General features: G+C 48.1%; 1 protein-coding gene across 1 annotated transcript; it reads right to left on the bottom strand.

The window, feature by feature from the left end:
• Positions 1 to 484: 484 nt before the first annotated feature.
• LOC137834045 (uncharacterized) lies at positions 485 to 1,816 on the bottom strand. The gene has a single exon (XM_068642111.1). It carries the CDS (start codon positions 1,814 to 1,816, stop codon positions 485 to 487), a length of 1,332 nt encoding a protein of 443 aa, XP_068498212.1.
• Between the last annotated feature and the right edge of the window lie 16,234 nt (positions 1,817 to 18,050).

The following is an 18,050-nucleotide window of genomic DNA, read 5'->3' as shown; positions in this document are numbered from 1 at the left end:
ATGTCAAGGTCCTTTATGCACTTAGCGCTAGAGCGACAGAGAAAGCTAAGTAAGGACTAAAGAGCGATCACTGATGAGTTGTCGGTAATTGGCTAGTAGTGCAAAGCAGCGCACGAGGACCGTTAAACACCAAGCTGAGGGAATAGCCAGTCGTGATCAAGCAGATCGCGCTAAGCCTAAGCTGGTTAACACTTAGTCGCGCGCAAAGAGTAAGAGAAGCAGATCGCGCTAAGCCTAAGCTGGTCAACACTTAGTCGTGTACGAAAGGAAAGGTAAAGCCCAAGATCGCGCTGAACCTAAACTAGCTAACAGTTAGTCGCGCACATAAAGATAAGTGAAGTCCAAAGAAAATACAAGAGAAAATTGAGCAGTTGAAATCAAGGCATATCACCAGAGATGTCCATACAATTGTCAGTTACAAAGAGTTGAATGGTGCAGAAATATAAGGTTACAGAAGAAGTCAAATTTACAAAAGGGAAGAGATTCAGGGAGTAGGAGGCCTAAGTTTTCCGTCTACCACCGAGTGATGGATGCTGAATTGTGAAAGGTCCAGTTCTGGGAGGACGCAGCGGACTTGCTCGAGCGCCAGCTCGAATCCATCAATGAGGGAATCAGCGCCCACGTTCATCAAGTCCTCTTTCTCCGCCTCCAGACTTCGCCTCGTAGCCTCTGCAGCATCCCTCTGTGTGGTGAGGGCAGCAAGGGAGGAGGCAGCTTCAGACAGCTTGCCCACTGCCTCCTCAAGCTTCCTTTCAGCGGCAGCAGTTGCCTCTTTGGCAGATTTGAGCATCTCCACCCGCTGAGAATCCTGTTGGCGTAGGGAGGCGTTCTCAGCCTGTAACTCCTCTACCATTTGACTCTGTTCGCGCAAGGAAGAATTCTCAGCCTGTAGCTCTGCCACCTTGCAGTCCAGAGGACCAACAGTCTGCCCCATCAAGATCTCCATCTTGATGGTCTCCTGGACCTGCAGCAAATACTCCCTCCTGGCCTTCTCCACCATGCCTCGCATCAGCTCAACAGACCCCTGAGCGGCTTCAAGGTCACTGTGCAGCGACTCATTGTCGTGCTCAAGTTCCTTCACCCTTTTCTCCAGGGCCTTCTGCTTGCGATGCTGGGTGGAGAACTCCAGCGAGAGCACCACCTGCTTGGTAAGGTGTGCATCTATCTCCTCCCCGCTCCAGTCGACAAGCTCCCCGTTGCTGATGTGCTGTCGCACCATAGAGATAACTCTGCTGAAGTTCTCATGGTTGGCTCCGGTGTTGCTTGGGCGCGAGCCAGACCCACCATGTTCAGCATTTGCGGTGGAGATTGTTAGTGGAGGCGGGGCACACTCGTTTTGAGCAGAAACATCCCCAGCAGGGTGAGCGGATGGACCAGGTGATTGGCCTGCTGGGGGGGAAGTTGGCGGTTGAGAGATCGGGGGCGATTGTTGGCAAGGAGAAGGTGGGCATGCGGGCTCTGGGGCAGGTCGAGTAGAGGGAGGGGGAGGTGGTGAACCTTCCTCTACCTCTACCACCTCGATCCCTCCAGGCTGGAGAGACGAGACCCCCTCAACCACTGTTTTCTTCCTCTGGCGATGAATGAGGGGGGAGCCAGAGCTTTCCTCTTCCACTGAGGCAGCAGCAGCAGCAGGTACCAGCGAAGAAGCCTTCACCAGTCTTTTCCTTTTCTTCCCTTGCTCGGGGCCTTCGGCTGGCGCGACCGAGAGTGGAGGGGCTTCAATGGGCTCAGTGGTGGAAGAGGAAGAGCCAGTCCCTTTGGCCGCTCGGCGTTTAGCAAGCTCTAACACCGCCAACCTCCTATCTTTCCCTGACATTGAATCTGCATAGGCAAGAAAGAGGAAAATTAGACAGCTAAGAGACGCAAGCAAGGGGAAAAGTATAAGAGCATGCATGAGGAGGTATAAGTGTCCTAAGGAGCGGCAGAGAAAGAACTACCTATATATTTCTTCAGGGAAACCACATCAAACTCATCCTTGATGAGGCGAGCGGAGTCATACTTAGCCCCCAGGAGAAGCCCACACAGCTCGCGCTCGAGGTCCTTGGGTTTTTTAAATTGAACCTGGGGGACCCAGTAGAGGGGGTACCCCTCGAGCAGATGAGGGCTTTGTGGGGTGGCGGATATCATATAAAATCTGCCCTTCCAGTCTTTGAAGGACTGCTGGTACAGGCCCAGAAGCACCCGTCCAGCAACCCCGTTCAGGCTGACCCAAAACCTATCCCCTGGTTTCTTCGCCTCAAAGAAGTAAAGGAACACCTCCACCGAGGCGTTGTGCCCAAAGTGGTTGCACAGGATCTGAAACGCCCGGATGAAGGCCCAGGCGTTGGGGTGGAGTTGGCAGGGCGCGACGTTCAACTCCATCATCAGCTCTTTCTCGAAGAAGGTGAAGGGGAGTCACAGCTTCAACCTTTTGAAGATCGCGGAGTAAACAAAAACGAAGGGCACCCCATTGGTGGCCCTGTCGTCAGCGCAAATGGGCATCCCTCGGGGAGGGATGCGAACTCGGATGTGGAAGTCGTTTTCCCTGTCTATGGAACACGAGGGTTCGTCCGGGTCGTGGCTCAGAAGTGAGTTAAGATGGTCCTCAGGTAGCAAGATGGATGTTTCAGATAGCAACGCCAGAGGGGCCCAGTCATAGACCTTGGCGTTGTCATGGAATGAGGTGACAACAGGCGGTGGCGAAGCTGGTGCACTCGCGGAGGGCTGTGCACCAGAAGAAGAGGCAATGACACGAGCGGTCTGCTTCAAGCGAGCCATCGAGAGATAGCTGCAATGGAGGAAAACGAAGGGTCAGAAATAGAAAGGGAGAGAGTGATGGATGGTTCGGTGAAAAACAGAGGGGGGGAATGAGGAAGAAATGCCCAGGTAAAGGAGAAAGAAGGGGAGGCAGAAGTCAAAGCGGAAACATGAGAAAAACCCTAGCGCGGGTTGAGAAGAAGAAAAACAGGGAAGATGGATGCATGATAACTAGAATGATAAATGCAATCGGTAAAGATGACCAAAAAGGGGCCAGGGAAAAGAAAAACCATACCTTTGAATGATCGTAAGAGTTTAGGATCACAGAGAATTTGAAGAAAGATGGGTGCGCAGAAGAGAAGTTCACAGAGAGTCTGGGAGTCAAATGAAGAAGATGAAGGAACAGTGGAAGGGCGCGCCAATTTGAATGAAAGAAGCGCTAGCGACGCACAGCGCTGGCCGTTGATGGGGCCACGTGTCGCGAGATTAAGAAAGGAAGTCCAAACGTTAAAGAAGCAGCACGTGAGGTGGCACGTGAGGCGGCCCCACTTGCCACGTGGACTGAGGGCACGACCACTTAGTCTCTTCACTGAGAACGAGTTCTCGACTCGAGACTAGGGGGCTTGTGATCCGATCGGTCATCGGTAGTCGATGACGTCAGCATCAGAGAACCACGTGGACCACTCGCAGGGTGACACGTGGACCAGGTGGCAGAGAGGTAGGGGGACGATCGCCAAGAGAGGTGATCGGTGGTCAGTAACCAAGTTACCACCGACAGATCAGGCGGCAGAGAGGTCGGGGGATAGATCACCCAGAATGGTGATCGGTGGTCAGTAGCCAAGTGACCACCAGCAGACCAGTTCCCAGACTCGCGCCTGGAGGCAGAGCGCGAGTAGCGAATAAACACTGATCAGTCATCGGGTGTATTGTCATCGGGGTCTCGTGTTACACGCAGTTAAACTGGGACTAAGGTTCCCAGCGAGAGCGTTACGCATGGACCTCGCATGAGCACACCTCAAGGAATCATGCACGAGAGTGGCCTGAAGGAACTAGTAAGCCAGTCGGTGATTGGTGATTCCCTCAACCCATTACGTGCGTGTCATCCAGAAGGGTAAGTCGCCTACACAGAGAGTAACGTTCGGTGAGTGCGCTTAGACCAGCCACACCCGACGTCCACTCCTAAGAGTGTGCAATTTACCCAGATAAGAGAAGCATCCTAAGTTACTCCGCAAGGGCGTAGCTTAGGCAGACAAAGAGAGGCGCTAGAGCCCTTCCAGTAAGTGACACGTGTGTGGTTAGATGTGAGTTGCAGGCCTCCACGTGTCACCATCTGAGAGGGGTGCGGTCCAGACAAAAGAGCACTCCGTACCGCTAAAGGTACAGACAGGCGCAGCCAAGCGCAGACATGCGCAGACTCTCACGCTCCCCATTGCTGATTCTGAAGGTACGCTTTCTCTGAAAAGCATGACAGGGTTCTGACACATGCCAGAAAAGCATAACAGAATTCTGTTATGCCCAGAAGCAGGGAAAGAGAGATAAAAGGCAGAATCAGAGTGAGAGTGAGGAGGAGGATAGACGAAAAACAGAGTGCAAGTTTTTCTCACACACACATTACTAGTTTTCAGTTTCTGGTGGTTCTGTTGAACTAACTTGATCGTCGGAGTGCAAACGGCTGCTAGAGGCGCCGTCTGTGTATTTTGCAGGTCACATTTCGAAGACATCTGAGAGAAAGTTCAGAAGGTGACTCTTCAGGAGACGCAGTCGCGAAGACAGGGCAGAGAGTGTTACGAAGCGATTCACCCACGTTCAAGTTGCCGGCAGGATCAGCTAGCTTTAAGTGTTATGCTCTTGTTATGCTTGTCTTCACTTTCTTGAACATCAAGCCTTTGAATCTCAATTTCATGCTCTCTTAGTTTACCGAAAAGAGATGCCACAGTCATTAAGGTGAGATCCTTTGATTCAGAAATGGCAGTAACCTTTGGCTGCCATGTTCTATCAAGACACTTCAGTACCTTGATGTTAAGCTCTTCTTCACCAAACTTCTTACCAAGACACATAAGATGATTCACAATGTGAGAAAACCTCTTTTTCACATCACATATGGATTCTCCCTTTTGCATTATGAAGAGTTCATACTCTTGAATCAGAGAATGCTTCCTAGCTCTCTTCACATAAGTTGTGCCTTCATGTGTGACCTCCAAGATGTCCCATATTTCTTTAGTAGAGCTGCATTGTGAAACCGTGAAAAACTCATCACAACTTAGAGCAGATGTTATAATATTTTTGGTTATCCAATCAAATTTAACTTTCTTACTTTCTTCCTCAGTCCACTCGGATGAAGGTTTATCAACTAAAACATCATCTTTCTTAACTTAAGGTTAAAAAAGACCATTTTCAATTGACTCCCAAATGTCTTTATCAGTTGAGTGTATAAAAATTTTCATTCTCACTTTCCAAAATTGGTAATTAACTCCACAAAACAGTGGTGACCTGTTTATTGAGGCACCTTTCCAAAAGGGCATTTTATTAGCCATCAAAAGATTTTCAGAAAACAAAGACTTGAGTAACTTTCAAGAACCTAGCTCTTGATGCCAATTGTTAGGATTGATGACTAAAACAAGAGGGGGGTGAATTTTTTATAGAAGATTTTCGCAAATACTTTCTTTAGAATGAATATTTAACAATCAACTCAGATAAGCAATTCAGAAAGTCAATCAAATAGACAAACAAAAACTGATATAAGAATTTCAATAGGTTAAAAGCACGATTTAACCGGTTGTTTATGACAGCGGACAATATCAAACAGTTATGGAGAAGAATGATAAAGAGATTTACACACAAGGTTTATACTGGTTCACTCAATCCCTATGCTACATCCAGTCCTCAATCAAACCACTGAGTATTGCACTATGTAATAGCCAATCACAGATTACAAACGAACACACCACAAAGAGGTGACTTTGAATCCCACAAAGCCTACTCAACCTCTTTGCGCACAGCAAACACCTCAAGCCAGAATCACACTGACTTTACAGGATTTTACAAACAGTTTTACAGAGTGTAAATTGAACAATTACAAGAAACTAAGAAAGGGTAGAAAACACCTGGAATTACAGTACACCAAAAACCCTATTGGTCAGTTCTTGAATCACAACAAAGCTCAAAAGCAATCTCGCTAAACTTGGAAAAACACTTTTTCACAAAGAGTTGGTAATCTCTCTTTTTGATCTCAAATCAGAGTTTAAAACTTCTCTCTTTCATCAACCTCAAAACATTTGAAAGAAGACTATATTTATGACTCTTGAAAAACTACCGTTTAAGGCATATTTAAACAACTGAACCAGTTAAAACGGATTTTCAAAAACTGTTATGAAAACTCACATTTAATCGGTTGAAACTACGATTTAATCGGTTGAATGGTTTTAGCAGTTATACAACTGATTCAAAAACAGTTTCAAAACCCCTTTGCCAGCTAAATGACAAACAACCAATTGTCTCGAAACTTTAATCGGTTATTTTTCCCTTTGCATGGAAAAACACTTAGTTCTTTAAAACAGATTGAAACAAGCTTTGTGTGAGAATCAAGACTGATCTTACAAAGATTCTAAACCCCATAACAAAACCTAAACCTAAAACATAACACAGCTTCAGGTCCAAGAGGATTTGATACATCAAAGCTTCCCATCTTCAACAACATACATATTTTATCTACTGATTTATCCCATTAAACTACAAATATTAATTTGTAAGTAAGTCCCAATTTACATACGAATCAAAATCCGTAGATAATAATAAATTTTCTTGTAGTATTTATATATGATAAATGAATTATTTTCTTGTGTTATAATGAAATTTTAGCCACTTAGTGGAAAATTCAACCAGAATAATATTAAATAAATCCCTTACAAACTTCTTTGAGTTAAATAAATAATATATTTTTGAATCCTTGAGTCAAGTTCTAATCTCGCACTAGTTTAAGGAGCACATGTTAACATAAAAGGAAAGGATATGAAGCTCTAAGTTTGGGGAGTGACTCAATGATAAGGAGGAAATAAAATATGAGGAATTTAGTTTAAATTTGAATTTTTTTCGAAATTAATCATGATTGAAAAAATTAAGACACTAGAAGATCTAGTCCATATTAGGCAGACTAATACTCCACTAGATGATTTTATGAGAATAAGTAAGTCTATGAGTTTTAGTGATAATAAACACTATAAAAGGTGTTATGCTTTGTAACTAAGTTTCTTTATCTGAAAAAGTTAAAAGACAGTCTATTGTGATTAACATGTTAGACGATGTCACAATCATTAACGTGTTAGACAGTCTAACTATGCAATACGTGTTACATGTGTTGGGTTGTGCTCACTTCCTATGTGGAGATCCAGTCCAATGTTAACCTTTAGGGTTTTTTTCGAATAGAATGACAATCGTCAGCGAAAAAGATAGAGAGAAAAAAGAGTAAAGAGAGAAAGTTTCACTCAGCAACTTCCGGTCGCCACGGCCGCTTTGTTCATCGTTTGATCGGGCTAAAATTTTGTTAGCAAGTTCATAATTTCTGTGACTTCAATCTGTTTCGTCCACCGTTGGATCGGACTGAAATTTTGTCACCAGGTTCATACCTCGTGGTGCTTCAATTGGATCGTTCAGATTGTTGAAACCTCATTGGAACAGTGACATATAAGCCGCGTACGATAGCTCCAGTTTTGTGAATTTTTCAGGTTTCTTGTTCTCTGTTTCATCTCTGTTGTATTGCTATTTGGCTGGTTATTGAGCACAATTTGTGTTGTGATTTGAGACTCTCTTGTAACCATAACTTTGATCATAGTGGAGCTTGATTGACTGCCTTGTGTCCGTGGTGTTTACTTCTCACATTGAGAAGGTTTTCCAAGTTAAAATTTTTATGTCTTCTTGAGGTGTATTTTATGTTGCTGCCATTATTTGTTATTGCTCCTCACAAATTCTTGCAAGTTGGGGAAATTATTATCCGCTGCTTATTGTTCTTGTTGAGATATTATTGTTATTGTGTTGAATTTCCCATCAACATGGACTCACAGTATTAAATATGTTAGACAATCTCATTATATTAAACTCGTTAGACGGTCACACTGGAGCTCAACTTGCTAGACGGTCTCAAAAGCAAAGAGCATTAGACGTTCTACTCTTTGTCTTCACATTAGCCAATATCCAATTTTTGTTTTCGTGATAGATGACCTAATCCTTCAAGATTCTTGTAAACTTAATTCTTCTTATTTGAAAATGTTTTCTACTTTTTAATTAAATATTTATGAAGCTTGTGATGACTTTAATAAATTTTTTGAGCAAGAAAAACTTCAACTAGTTAAATCATTTTGAAAAGCTTTCGAAATTCAAAAGGTTAATAAAGGTTTAGGTTATAAGCATTCCTGAATCTGTCTTAATCAAAATAATCCTATTTGATACATTGATATGCATAAATGTTTGGAAATTACACAAGTACGAATGGATTTCAAAAATACGAAATATTTTGAAAACAGAAAGTTTAAAAAAGAAGGTATGCATATTCAATATTATCTTTTTCTTCTTCTTCATATTAACTAAATAATATATATATATATATATATATATATATGATCCTGCCTGTTGACCGGAGCGCTGGAGAATGCCTCGTCAAAGGATCGACGTGCGCGTCGCTTCTCACTTCCGTTCCTCCTCTGGATCTATCTCAAGAACCTGCAAAGAAACAACACGGCGCCGCTGCGGCCGATCGCACTCTGACGCTCAAGTCAGTGACGGTATCACCAAATACTAAGAACTGGAACCGTGCAAACTCTCTCTCACAAACAGCTCTGTCACTCGCAAGCGTAAAGTGTATGAACTGAACGCGCGTACCTTAGAAAATCTGTTAGGAACTCTTATATACCTGGTGGTTTTCTCTCTCTTGGCAGTTACAGATTTGGACACGTGGCTCGTATCCAACTGTACACGTGCCATCATCCGGAGGCTCCCTGACTTGGCGCTGTTTCTACTCTCATTTTGGCTAAGTTACCTATGCATGGTACTGCCCAGTGCATAGCTTAACTTAGGAGTGCGATCCCTACTGAAACTGGCGAGTTAGGGTCTTCATACACCTTCCCTGTGGTCTCGCCGGCCGCCTTCATAATCTGCTCCTCCTTTATCTTCGGCGATGTGCTTGTTCTGGCGATCTCCGACTTCCTGGTCGCCTGAGTCTGCATCTGGCGACTTCATCTTCAACCTGGCGATCGCCTATTCTGGTAAGCTGGAGATCAGAACACGCCAACTTAACAATCGGCGACTACACGTGCCTCCCGACTTCCTTCCCAACTGCCAACCTGGCGCCTTGCCAACACGCCTACACTGCAGCAGGGTGCCACGTCATCGCACCCGACCACCAGGGCGGTACACAAGCCCCCCAGTCTTAAGCGAAGACTTGTCTAGCGAAAAGACTGAAAAAGCCTTCGTTAACACCGGTCTACGTGGCATGGACGCAGAATTCCAAGCGATAGTACTTTCTGCTGCTCTGACGCTCCACCAAACCCTTCGCGCATCGTTCGACACGTGGCTCTCATCAACGGCTCTCTTCATCTGTCGTTAGCGCTTCCAAACTTATTTCGAAAACCCTTAAACCCCTTACGCTCCTACTGTTCCATCACTTTCTTCACACTTGCATACGCTCTTATTTCCTTCTGCGAAAACTCTCGACGTTCCTCGACGCTCCAGATCACCACCTCCCTTCAACGTTCTCCTGATCATCGAAAGGTAACTACTTTCCTTCATCTGGTGGGTTTCCTTGCATTTTCACCGATTTGCATCATCCTGTAACTGTCTGGTGCATACGCTGTGGGCTGTTTTTCCATTTCTCCTTCTGCGTAACTTAGGGCTTTGTCGATCGTCGCAACGAACTCGCATTTGTTCGTCCTTCACCTTCCTTCTATGATCGAGTCAGCCTTTGTAACCCTCCTGATTATTTTTTTTTTCTTTCTTTCTTCTTCGTTTGCAGTTGCTATCATGACTCGCACGAAGATCACCCCGAACCCCCCTCCATCAGCGCGAAACCCTCCTTCACGAGCACACGACTCAACGCAAGTTCGTGGTGCTCCCTCTTCGCAGGCTGTGAGGCCTGCGTCTTCCCAAACCGCTCTGGCCCAGGCGACTCCACCAAACGCTGGAGGAGCCCCCATCCCACTGCCAGACTTCAAGACGTTATACCCATGGGCTAACCCAACCCTCTTAAAGGAAACCTCGTCGGTGAACACTGCGGGAGCGGTTCTGCGATTAACCAACGGGGACGAGGCCCACCAATCGTTTCACAAGGAGCACGATGAGAGAATGATGGTGCTGCCTTGCCCCGCCGCTCTGCCAGTGTGCGCCGATGATAAAGTGAGCGCCAACGGGCCCTTCTGTTTCGTCTACACCACTTTCTTCAAGAAGGTCAAACTCAGGTTCCCTCTTACTCGATTTGAGAGGGAACTCTTAACCGAGCTCAACATCGCTGCCGCCCAGCTTCACCCCAACAGCTGGGCGTTTGTCCGAGCTTTCGAGATAACGTGCGCCCACCTGGGGTTGCCCGCGTCAGTGGACGTGTTTTTATTCCTGTTCGAGGCCAAGCACCCAGGAGATCGCCTGTGGGTCAGCCTGAATGCCATTGCTGGGAGGTCCATTTTCACCATCTTCCAGCAGTCGTACAAGGATTGGAAGGGGAAGTTCATCCAGGTTCGCGCAAATGACAAAGACACTTCCCTTCTCGACGGTTTCCCCTTGTACTGGGTGGACAAGGGGAAAAAGGAGTCCAAGAGCTGCTTCAGGAGGCCCAGAAGTCCTGATAGCATGGGGGCTTTGGACCGAGACCTTTGCCTATTCTGGAAGAGGGTGGCAGATGCCCACATAACATTCTTGACCCCCACCCTGATTTCCTTCGAGTTCTTTGAGGACCAGTTGGAATTCCAAATAGGTTAGGACGCTACACTTTTGTCTTGACATTGCTTCTGATATTGTTTCTGGGCGTCTTGTGCGACACACACAAGACTTTGGTTTTATCTTTTCTGCATATGCCTGTTTTTGCTGTCTCATTGTCTTGTACACTTACCCCTTTCTCCTTTGAGCTAACTTATGCACTTTCATTTCCTGCAGACACCATGTTGGGTAAGAACATGCTCGCCGACTTAAAGGCGCTCGCCCGCAACCACGGGTTGGCGACCGGTTCCCAGACGGTTCCCAACTCGGCGGTCGAGAAGGCCATCATTCATGGGCGATCACCGCCCAAGGAGCCCACCCAACGCAAGAAGCTGGTCCTTAAGAGGCCTAAGCGGAAAGCCCCCCAAGTCGTCCAAGAGGAAGAAGAGGACGACGAGGTCACAGAGGATGGCCTTGTCACGAAAAGGAAGAGGGTGGCACCATCTTCTCCACCTGCCCCGCCCCTCTTCCAGCTTCAACACCACCATCAACACCTGCTCCTCCTCCCTCATCACCAGCACCACAAGCCCCTTCACCACCAGTCCAAGCAGTTCCATTGGCCACTGCGCCACCTGCAACTGAGGCCCCAAAGCCAAATTTCTTGGAGGACCCCCCGAGCGCCTCTACACCACATATATCAGCAGGAGGGGGCCCTCCTTCCAACACTTCAGCTGCAGGAATCGTTCCAATCGGGGATGAGGTCGCTCACACCTCTCCAATCCTAATCACCGAGTCCCTGATTGCGTCGCCACGCCAGGAAACAACCACTGAAAATATTGCTAAGGAAGGTGGCGACGAGAACCCTCAACAAGCCCCCCTGGCGCCTCTCCAAGCCGCAAACCTTTCCCTCGAGGTCACAAGGATGTGGGAACCTCTGACTGCCAAACTCAAAACCATAGCAGAGGATATCCCATCGATCATAACGAGGGCTGTGGAGAGCTCCACCAGGCGGCTCCAAGACGATGTCTACCACCTCAAGACCGAAAACAGCACAATGAAGGTTGAGGTAGAGAAAATGGCATTCAGCCTGACGCTCGCGGAAATGGAACATTCCCGAGTAGAGGATGCCCTAAGTACCGAGCTTAGGCTTGCGCGCAAGGAAGCTGCTGACCTTCGCCGCAAAGTCCATGAACTTGCCCAAGAAAAAGTTGAACTTGAAAGCAGAATCGTGCCTCTGCGCACCAAGGCGAGCGACCTGGAGGCTCACATTCAAGCTAACGCTGATAAGGTACAAAAACTGGAGCAAAGGTCAATCGACCGCGAGAAGCTGCTTGGGCAAGTAGAGAAAGCGAGAGACGACGCCATGGCTGATCTCGCCGAGGCAAACAAGGAGAAAGGGAAGATGGCTGCCGAGTTGGCCCAAGCTCGAACAGAATCCAAGAAGGTTACTGACGACCTTCTCCATGCTCAAGAGACTAACAAACAGCTCCAAAAACAGATTGAAGAGCAGGGGCAGCAGAACAAGGAGCTCAAGAAACAAGCTGAAGAGCTGGGGCAGCAGAACGAGGAGCTCAAGAAACAAGTTGAAGAGCTTCAAGGACAATTTGAAGAACTTAAGCTAAATTCTGCTCAGATTTTGACTGCTGGATTCGAAGCCGCTCGGGAGCAATTCGCATGCCTATTCCCTGATCTCGACCTCAACATGGTGTCGTTAAACAATGAAGTAGTAGATGGAAAGGTCGTTCCCGCCGAAGGCTCAACCAATTCCACCCCATCTGCTTCTTTATAAATTCACCTGTATTTACCTTGTAAAAACTCTTGCACATGTGTTTTGACCAGTTACTCATTTCAATAGCGAAACTTGGATATTTCTTCTGACTTCTTTTGAGCGCTTTTACCTTCTTTGTATGTTTAACTTTGCTGCGTTTAACTTAGCGATTTGGCAAACACGACCTTTGGCGTAACTGCTTCGAGCCGATTCAAACTTAAGCAACAATCGCTTTACACAACTTGTACCCTTGAGGCACTAACCTGATCATAAGAAAAGTTTCCAAGCAACGAACTGTAACTCAATTATCGGTTCAAACAACGTCCCACTCGACCCGCTTCATCAAACAAGTCTTTCAACCTTCTCGCCGTCGTTTGAACTTTTCCCGATCGCCAAAACCTCTTGGTAACACCAGCTTTTCCCAGCCTCATGCTTTTGAAGTCATTTCTTTATCTGGGCAGAAATGCCCTTTGGGATCTTCCTTTACCCCCCTGAACTTCAGAACTGAAGACCGGCTGGCTAGGCGTTCTCTTCGAACCTACCTTAGCCACCTTTCAAGCTTCTTCCGCCCTCTTCGCCATACCTGAACTCGTTCAAGACGAGAAGGATTTTATCTTGCCTATACCCGCATGTAAGCGAGAAGGTCTTTAACTCGCCTGAGCTCGCACAACGGCGAGAAGGACTTTATTTGATGCCTCAACTTGCCCAGGGTGTACATCTCCTCCCCATGGATGCACTGAGGATCTTTTCTTTCTCTCGCCTGCGCTCGCTCAACGGCGAGGAGGTCTTTAATTGGCCTTGGCTCGCACAACGGCGATAAGGACTTTATCCGGTGCCTCAACTTGCCCAGGGTGTACATCTCCTCCCCCCTGGATGCACTGAGGACCTTTCTCGCCTGCACCCGCTCAACGGCGAGGAGGTCTTTAACTTGCCTCTACGTTGCCCCGGGAGTTACATCTTCTCGCTCCCAGAAACACGGAGGACTTTTCCTCTTTCTCGCCTGCACTCGCTCGACGGCGAGGAGGTCTTTCGTCTGGTGCCTCCGATCGCCAATAAACGATGAGGACTTAAAAAACTTAACTGGTGCCTCTAATCGTCGAAAAACGATGAGGACTTTAAAAACTTAACTGGTGCCTCTAATCGCCGAAAAACGATGAGGACTTTAAAAACTTAACTGGTGCCTCTAATCGCCGAAAAACGATGAGGACTTTAAAACTTTTTTAGGAAGCACGCGATATATATATTTTCTTGCCTCAAATCATGTACAAATGACAAGGTCTTTCTTCAAACTTTCGAAAATAACACATATGCAATCTGAAAACACCTTATACTTCGAAAACTCTTCTTTTATTGGGTGGCCTCATTAAAAACCCTCCTTAGGGAAAAAAGAGCGCCCCCTTAAAACTGTTTTGACAGAGACATTGTAATGTAACATTGTGTTTGTCTTTACTTACAAAGCTCTTAACTATAGTACAACTTCAGGTGTGTGGCGTTCCAGGTACGAGGGATCGCCCCTCCTTCCAGCGTCTCTAAGCGGTAGGCTCCGTTCCCGAGTGCCTCGGTTATTCTGAACGGTCCAGTCCACTTGGGTGATAGTTTATTCTCCATCTCGTACTGGTAGGCCTTCCTCATCACCAGATCGCCTTCTCTAAACTGCCTTGGCATCACCTTAGAATTGTACCTTCGCTCGACCCTTCTTTTCACCGCCTCAGCCTTCAGCCTTGCTTCCTCCCTGACCTCATCCAGCAGATCCAGGTTCAGCCTTCTCTCTTCATTCGAGTCTTCCTCTACGAAGTTCTGGAATCTCGGCGAGCTTTCCTGGATCTCCACTGGAATCATGGCGTCACACCCATAGACCAAGCTAAACGGGGTCTCATGGGTTCCGGACTGCTCGGTGGTGTGGTACGCCCAGACTATACGGGGCACCTCCTCAGCCCAACATCCCTTGGCTTTCTCGAGCCTTCTCTTCAAACCTCTCAGCAACACCCGATTAGCTGATTCCACCTGGCCATTAGTTTGAGGGTGCTCGACGGATGCAAACACTTGCTGAATTCCAACCCCTTCACAAAGCTTCTTCAACAGGTGGCTTGCAAACTGAGTCCCATTATCTGACACCAGGCGCTTAGGCACTCCAAACCGGCACACGATGTTCTTCCATACAAAGCCTTCGATCTTGTGTGCGGTGATCTGGGCCACTGGTTCTGCTTCAATCCACTTGGTGAAGTACTCAATCGCCACCACCAAGTACTTCATCTGCCTGATCGCCAGTGGAAAAGGTCCCAGGATGTCGATTCCCCAAGTATGAAACGGCCAAGGGCTATAGATCGACTTCAACTCCTCGGGAGGTGCCTTATGCCAATCGGCGTGCTGCTGGCACTGTTTACAGCATTGGGCATACTTCTTGCAATCTTCTCTCATGGATGGCCAATAGTAGCCTGCACGGAGAGTCCTCGCGGCCAGAGCTCGACCCCCGACGTGACTTCCACATATTCCTTCGTGGAGCTCTGCCATAATTCTCGTGCACTTCTCGCCGTGTATGCACTCCAGGAGTGGGTGAGTGAACCCAAACCTGTACAGATCGCCATCAATCAATGTATACTTGCTGGAATTTTTCTTTACCTTCCTAGCTTCTGTTGGATCTAGCGGGAGGAGGCCATCTGCCAAGCACCGCTCGTACTGTGTTATCCAAGTGTCTGGCTCATGGGTGGCGCAGACCTGCATCACGTCCACCTTCTCTCCTCGGCGTGCTCTAATTCTCGGCGATCTCAGAGTTTCTTGCGTCAAAGACTTATGGCTTCTCGCTGCTCTCTCCGTCGACTTGCTTATCTGAAGGACCAGGTGATCTGCTACAAAAGCCCTCGGCGTCTTCAGAGTTTCTTGAATCACCGTCCTCTGCCTACCCCCCTTGCCTGAACTGGCGAGCTTAGCAAGCAAGTCAGCTCGGGCATTCTGTTCTCGGGGCACATGTACCACTTCAAAAGAGGCAAAGGAACTCTTCAATTCTTGCACATACGCCAAGTAAGCCGCCATTTGTGGATCTTTAGCCTGGAACTCGCCTGTTACTTGCCCTGTGACTAGCAGCGAGTCACTCTTAGCCATCAGCGCTCTGGCTCCCATCTCCTTGGCCAGCAGAATCCCGGCGATCAACGCCTCATACTCTGCTTGATTGTTGCTGGCTTTGAAGGCGAATCTCAACGATTGTTCGATCAGCACGCCGTTGGGTCCTTCCAATATTACTCCAGCACCGCTACCCTGCTGGTTCGACGACCCATCCACCGAGAGTACCCAACGGAAGTCGTCTCCTTCAACCCGCGTCGCCTCTGATGAGAGCTCGACTACAAAATCTGCAAAGATTTGCCCCTTGATCGGGCCTCGGGGCTCATATTTAATGTCAAATTCTGACAATTCGACTGCCCACTTCACCATTCTTCCTGCAACGTCAGGTTTCTTTAAGACCTTCTGGATGGGCAGGTCAGTCATCACCAGTATTGTGAAGCTGTGGAAGTAGTGGCGCAACCTCCTCGCCGAAAACACCACAGCCAGCGCAGCCTTCTCAAGGGCCTGATATCTCGTTTCTGGGCCCTGCAACACCTTGCTTACAAAATAAATAGGCTTCTGAGCCTGATTCTGGTCCTGGGCGAGCACCGCACTCACCGCCCTCTCAGTCACCGCGAAATACAACCTGAGAGGGATTCCCGCCAGTGGTTTGCACAGGACCGGCGGGCTCGCCAGATATTCCTTCAACTTGACGAAAGCCTCCTCGCATTCTTTCGTCCAAGCGAATTTGTTATTGCGCCGCAGACATTGGAAATAGGGATGTCCCTTTTCTCCGCTCGCTGACACGAAGCGAGATAGGGCTGCCATCCGGCCTGTCAGCTGCTGGACTTCTTTCACTGTAGCCGGGATTCTCATCGCCAAGATGGCGGCACACTTGTCCGGGTTGGCTTCTATTCCTCTTTCAGTCAAGAGAAAACCCAAAAATTTTCCAGCCTCCACGCCGAAAATGCATTTCTCCGGGTTGAGCTTCAACTTGAACTTGGCGATCGTCGTGAACAATTCTTCCAAGTCTGCAATGTGCTTGCTTTTCTCCTGCGAGGTCACGACCATGTCATCGACGTAAGCTTGCACGTTCCTTCCCAGCATCGGTGCAAGTACTCGATCCATCAACCTATGGTACGTGGCCCCCGCGTTCTTCAGCCCAAACGGCATCACCTTATAGCAGTAGCACGACCTCTCCGTCATGAAGGCTGTTTTTTCTTCATCCATGGGATGCATCTTGATCTGATTGTAGCCCGAGAAGGCATCCAAGAAACTCAGCAGCTTGCACCCTGCAGCACTATCGACCAGGGCATCAATGCTTGGTAAAGGATACGAATCCTTTGGGCAAGCCTTATTCAGATCGGTGAAATCGACGCACATGCGCCATTTCCCGTTGCTCTTCTTCACCAGTACGACGTTCGCCAACCATTCAGGGTACTGGACTTCCCTGATGTGGCCTGCAGCGAGGAGTTTCTGGGTCTCGTCCTTGATCGCCTGCCTCCTCTCTTCATTAAATTTCCTCCTTCTTTGTCGCACCGGTCTCACCATGTTGTCCATTGCCAAATGATGGCACAAGAAGTCGGGATCGATCCCGGGCATGTCCGAAGCGGACCAAGCAAACGCGTCCAGATGCCGCTCAATCACCTTGGCGATCTGGTCCTGGAGATCGACCTCCAGAGATCTTCCGAGCTTGAAAACTTTCCCCCCGATCTCCTTCTCGAGCCACTGCTCGACGGGTTTGGGCCTGGATTCCCTGGCGATCACCGCCTTGGCGATTCCCAGTTCCCTCGCTTCCTCGGGGCGATTTCGCGCCTCTTCTTCCTCCGGGCCAGCATTCCTCTCCCCCAGCTCAGCATCTACCATCTCTACGTCCCCTTCGGCGGCCTCCTCGATTACCGGCGGTCTGGGCTTCACACCGGGAGGCGGGGTGGTCGTTACATAGCTCACTGATCTTTTGTTTTTCAGGCTATTTTCATAGCACTTTTTCGCTTCTTTCTGATCAGACTTTATCGTGATCACCACCCCTTCCATGGACGGCAGCTTCACCTTCATGTGCCGAGTCGATGGAATTGCGCCTATCCTGTTAAGAGTGGGCCTTCCCAACAGGATGTTATATGCTGAAGGGGCGTTTACGATGAGGTACTTGATTTTCTCCGTCCTCGACCCAGCCTCATCGGTAAACGTGGTTCTCAGCTCAATGTACCCCCTGACCTCCACCTGGTCGCCAGCGAACCCATACAAGCACCCTCCATAGGGCCTTAGCTGGTCAAGGGGCAATTCTAGCTGCGTGAAAGTCGGCCAGAACATTACGTCTGCCGAGCTTCCTTGGTCCACCAGAACTCTATGGACCTTCCTTCCCGCCGTGATCAATGAAATAACAATGGGATCGTTGTCATGAGGCACAACGTCCCGAAGATCCTGCTTGGTGAACGTAATGTCCACTTCCGGCGAGTTGGGCTCCTTGGGCGGTGCCTTGTTCACAATATACTGCTCGACAAAGATTTTCGAGAATTGTTGAAAATTAGTTATGTGGCCATTAGGCAGGCTCACAAACCACTCCATCGCCGTTCCCTGGAGCGTGCTCACGAACATCTTACAATAGACGGCGTCCGAC

This window comes from Phaseolus vulgaris, chromosome 5, assembly GCF_000499845.2.
Source record: "Phaseolus vulgaris cultivar G19833 chromosome 5, P. vulgaris v2.0, whole genome shotgun sequence".
NCBI lineage: Eukaryota > Viridiplantae > Streptophyta > Magnoliopsida > Fabales > Fabaceae > Phaseolus > Phaseolus vulgaris.
The sequence above is the reverse complement of the archived record's forward strand: the minus strand, read 5'-3'. Positions and strand labels throughout refer to the sequence as shown.